We start from the raw sequence: 4,053 nt of genomic DNA, 5'->3' as shown, positions 1-4,053 counted from the left end.
TATTCAGTTCAACTTTTACATTTTATTGAGGTATAACATGCATACAGTAAGGTACACAAATCATATGTGTACGACTCATTGAATTTTCACATTCGGATGCACCCTCCTGACCAGCACCAGGTCAAACATTAGAATGTTCCCAGGACCTTTCACAGTGAACAGTATTCCTCGACCAGTGTCTTGATGTATATATCATAGATTGGGATTTGCCTGTTCTTGAACTTCATGTACATAGAATTATAAAGTATATATTATTTTGAGTCTGGCTTCTCTCACTCAACATACCATCTGAAAATCAACCATACTATTATGTGTAGCAGTAGTTCATTCTTTTATTATTGGGTAATATTCCGTCGCATCAATAGTCCCTAATTCAGTTATCCATTCTGTTTTCAATTCACATTTGGGTTGTTTCCAGTTTAGGACTCTTATGAATGAAGCTGCTGTAAATATGCTCATCCGTGTATTTGGCAGCTATATGCGTGCATTTCTCTTGGATGTATACTTCCGAGTGGAATTGCTGGGTCATAGGGTATTTGCAGGATTAGGGGGACAAGAATAGGGGGTAGCACATAGCGGGCTCACTGAGCCGAAAATTCAGTTGGGAAGGCTTGTTTCAGGGTGAACATGAGGAAGATGATCTCCTCATAGTTATCATATTCGTACAGACACCCAAACTGGGGTGAGCCATCGGGGCCGACACCCAGGCTCTGAAGGTCTGAGTAGGCGCAGCTGCCCTCAGCCAGCAGGGCCGGCTGGGACCAGGCGTTAGAGGCCGGGGGCCGTGTATTGAGGTAGGCACCTAGGTTGGATCTCTGCCGGGGGTCAGTCGGGTGAGTGTAGAGCAGCCACTTGTCTGAGGGTCCTGACCCCTCTCTGGGGCTGGAGAAGGCGATCACACTCCCATGGCAGCCATGGGGAGGCTCCACAAGCTTCTGTACCAGTTGGGCCCCCCTGAAATCAAGCCCGTCGTTAACGCTCTCGGCCTGAATCCTGGCCCCACGGGGGCTTCTAGCATTGAGATATACCATCCTCTGTTTTGCACCCCCGACCTCAGCCACTTGGCACTCCACGGTTTCCGGGGCCACAAAGTTGCCTCTTTCCCACGTGAGCCCGTGGTTGTGGCTGATGAAGCAGAAAGCGGCGGGGCTGGGCCTCCCGTGGGCACGGATTTTCCGGTAGGCGTAGGCTGGCACCACCAGGCTCTGTGCCTCATTGTGCAGCTGCAGACAGTGCCCCGGGCCCACTGCAAAGGTGGCCCATTCCCCGTGGGCCGAGCCAATGGCAGAAATGGTGAGGTCCTTGGTGGGGCTCCAGGACCTGCCGTGGTCAGTGCTGGTGACTTGGCACAGCCGCGTCACATTGACCCTGGTGTGGAGTTGGTGTTGCTCAGAGATGTGCCTGGGGATGGCAATGAAGAAGAGGAAGAGGGTCCCCGTGTTCTCATCATACAAGGGACTTGGGTTCATGGACCGGTGGCCCTCCAGCTGGGCTTCGTTAACCACTTCCTGAGCGTGCCACTGAATGTGAGGAGAGGAAGAAACACAAGCACTGCCTTGAAATGACCAGTGACAGTGACAGAGTTGCACTCTGGGTGGGGGGTGTCTCATGGGGTTAGGTCAAAGGTCATGGAGGAAGTGTTCATCTACCACTCACTCAACTCACATCACTTCCCAGAGCTGTGGGAGCCAGGCTCCGCCTCACCCCCTGCACAGCAGCCCACTCCTCCTGAATGTCTGCTGCCTCCATTCCCACCAACATGTATCAGAGCACCTACGGTGGGCTAGACCTCAGATGCAGAGATCCTTTGGGCACGAGCCATTCCCAGCTTCATCCTGCTTCCCTCAACCTACCAGCCCAGTCCAACTTCCCATTCTTTAAAAGTAAAGCCCTAGTAGTAACCACAATAGTCTGACCTGTGTGGGACAGAATATGACAATCACTTCCCATTTGCTATACACCATACTCTATTATATAGTCTGGGAGGGGCAACTACATGACACTAGGACTCGCATGGAACTCCCATAATCCCAAAGTCTATGTCATATATGCGGCAGCTCTGCCATCTACCCCCATTCATTAACACCTGTCCCCCAGTGAGCCTTCTACAGGCAGATACTGTGCCAAGAGCCTAACCCCTAATTCCTGGGGAACAGGTGTCATTAGCTCCAACCTATGTCTGGAGAATGGAAGGCTTAGATAAGGCAGGTGAGTAGCCCAAGGCCATACCTCTAACTGATAGAACCAGGACTTGAACCCAGGTCCATCTGCTTCAAACCCCATGCTCTGAACAGCTGCTATGTAATAATGACCACAGAGTAATGATAATACTAATAGTAATATGTGATATGCCAGCCTTGGATGTCTTTGTCAAAATCAATTACTTGATCTATATGCTGGGACTTTAGAACACAGCAATCACTCCAACCCTTCCCAGGTCCCACTCCCCAGGTTAATTTTACTCAAAGGATACAACCCCAGTTATGGAATTCTAAACTAGTCCTCCCTGGGTTCTCAATCACACAGGAAAACCTTTCTGAGCATCAGTTTCCCTGGACTTGTCCCATCCTGCACTGAAGCCGATGCTGCCAGGCCAACTGGACTTGGTCCCAGTGAACCCACATTTTCTGGGTGACCACTTCGGGAAACTTTCTCTGCCTCATCCATGGTAGAGCCCTGAATCCCTCCTGGGTTTCAATGTCTCCTTTCCCTCTGTTCCCCAGACCCCAGCCATCTAAGAATGCCACGGTCCCCATATTCCCAGCGGAGCTAGTGTAGCCTCATCCTGCCTTACCTGGACCTGGTGGGTGGACTCATCATAGCTTCCCCTGCGCAGGACAATCAGCTCTGCGTCCTCGTCCTTCTTGCTCTTGCGCCTTTCTGCGAAGGCCAGCAGAGTCTTCTGCTGCGGCAGGTAGAGCAGAGCAGGGATTCTGTAGGCCTGTGCTCCCGACTTGAACACTCTCTCCTTCTGCAGGACGGGGAGGGATGCCATGGGGTCTGGGGGAGGCGCAGAAAGAAATGAGTTCTCTGAAGTCACATCCTGAGATGGGGCTGAGCTATCCTCCCAGGCAGGGGGTGCCCACTCCAAGGGTGAGGTAGCTGAGGTTGGTGGCCTGTCCTCCTTCCCCATGTCTCCCTTATTACCTTCCAAGAGCCTATCTCTGATGCTACACGTGCCTGCCATGGAGTTTGGCAGTGCTCTGTCCATGACACTTCAGGGAAGGGGTATTTGGAAAAGCACATTTTGTGTTGAATTTTTATTATGAGTTAACAAACCTTGCTAGGACAAATCTGTGATAACCTTCAGCTGCTTTTGCCCATCAAATGCCAAGCCTTGGGTTGGATAAAAGTGTTTGCCAAGTGGCATTCTGCAGCTGTCCAACTGCCAGAAAAGGACACATAAGAACTTTTTATAACTCTGCAGGCCTGGAAGTCACCTTAGAAAAAAGGAAAAAAGTGGGGGGAAGCCTTGATTTTGCAGGCTTGCTCTCCAGGCTGCCTGAGGCTGAGTTCCCAGCTGCCGCTATGTGGGGACCCCACCCGTGGGGGAAGAGGAAACATCTGGAATGGAAGAGAGAGGCTGGGAGGGTCCTCCAGAGGTACAAAAAAAAAAAATTAAAAATAAGCTTCCAAAGTGTTGAGTTCAGTTCAGGGCAACGCCCCGGTTCTGTTAATTAAACTTTGGGACATTGAAACACAGGCTAGGGGAGATGAACGGATAGAAAGCATTGCCCTATTCACTTACCTCACAGCCTACAAAAATGCTTGATCAGATGGAACTATATCAACAGGTTAAAGATGTCCAAGAGAAAAGTGATTCTGAAGGGACTGAAGACTGAGCTTGGATTAGCAGACGACTCAATTTCTTCAGCTTTTGGAAGTTTGGCGATCTGTTGGGCTATTGGAGATATAATGACAATGAATAATTTTTACACATGGCTGCTTTTCAGAAAAAAAAAAGGCATTTGATCAAAAAGGGTAGTCACCGAGATAACTTGGTGACTATGTGTGACAGTGGTCTCCATGCTGGGCCACCTGGGGTCTCCTTCA

The 4,053-nt window shown here is 50.1% G+C and overlaps 1 protein-coding gene across 1 annotated transcript; it reads right to left on the bottom strand.

Annotated features, from left to right (window-relative positions):
• Positions 1-581: 581 nt before the first annotated feature.
• On the bottom strand, positions 582-3,839 carry NEU2 (neuraminidase 2; the record flags this gene model as incomplete). Its single annotated transcript, XM_079782484.1, has 3 exons — positions 3,749-3,839; positions 2,795-3,000; positions 582-1,520 (listed from the first exon to the last, which is right to left on the bottom strand). Exons 2-3 carry the CDS (start codon positions 2,993-2,995, stop codon positions 582-584), a joined length of 1,140 nt encoding a protein of 379 aa, XP_079638610.1. The 5' UTR covers positions 2,996-3,000; positions 3,749-3,839.
• Between the last annotated feature and the right edge of the window lie 214 nt (positions 3,840-4,053).

Source organism: Cnephaeus nilssonii (genome assembly GCF_951640355.1).
Source record: "Cnephaeus nilssonii genome assembly, chromosome: 10".
Lineage (NCBI taxonomy): Eukaryota > Metazoa > Chordata > Mammalia > Chiroptera > Vespertilionidae > Cnephaeus > Cnephaeus nilssonii.
Note: the sequence above shows the minus strand (reverse complement) of the source record. Positions and strands in the feature narration are given on the sequence as shown.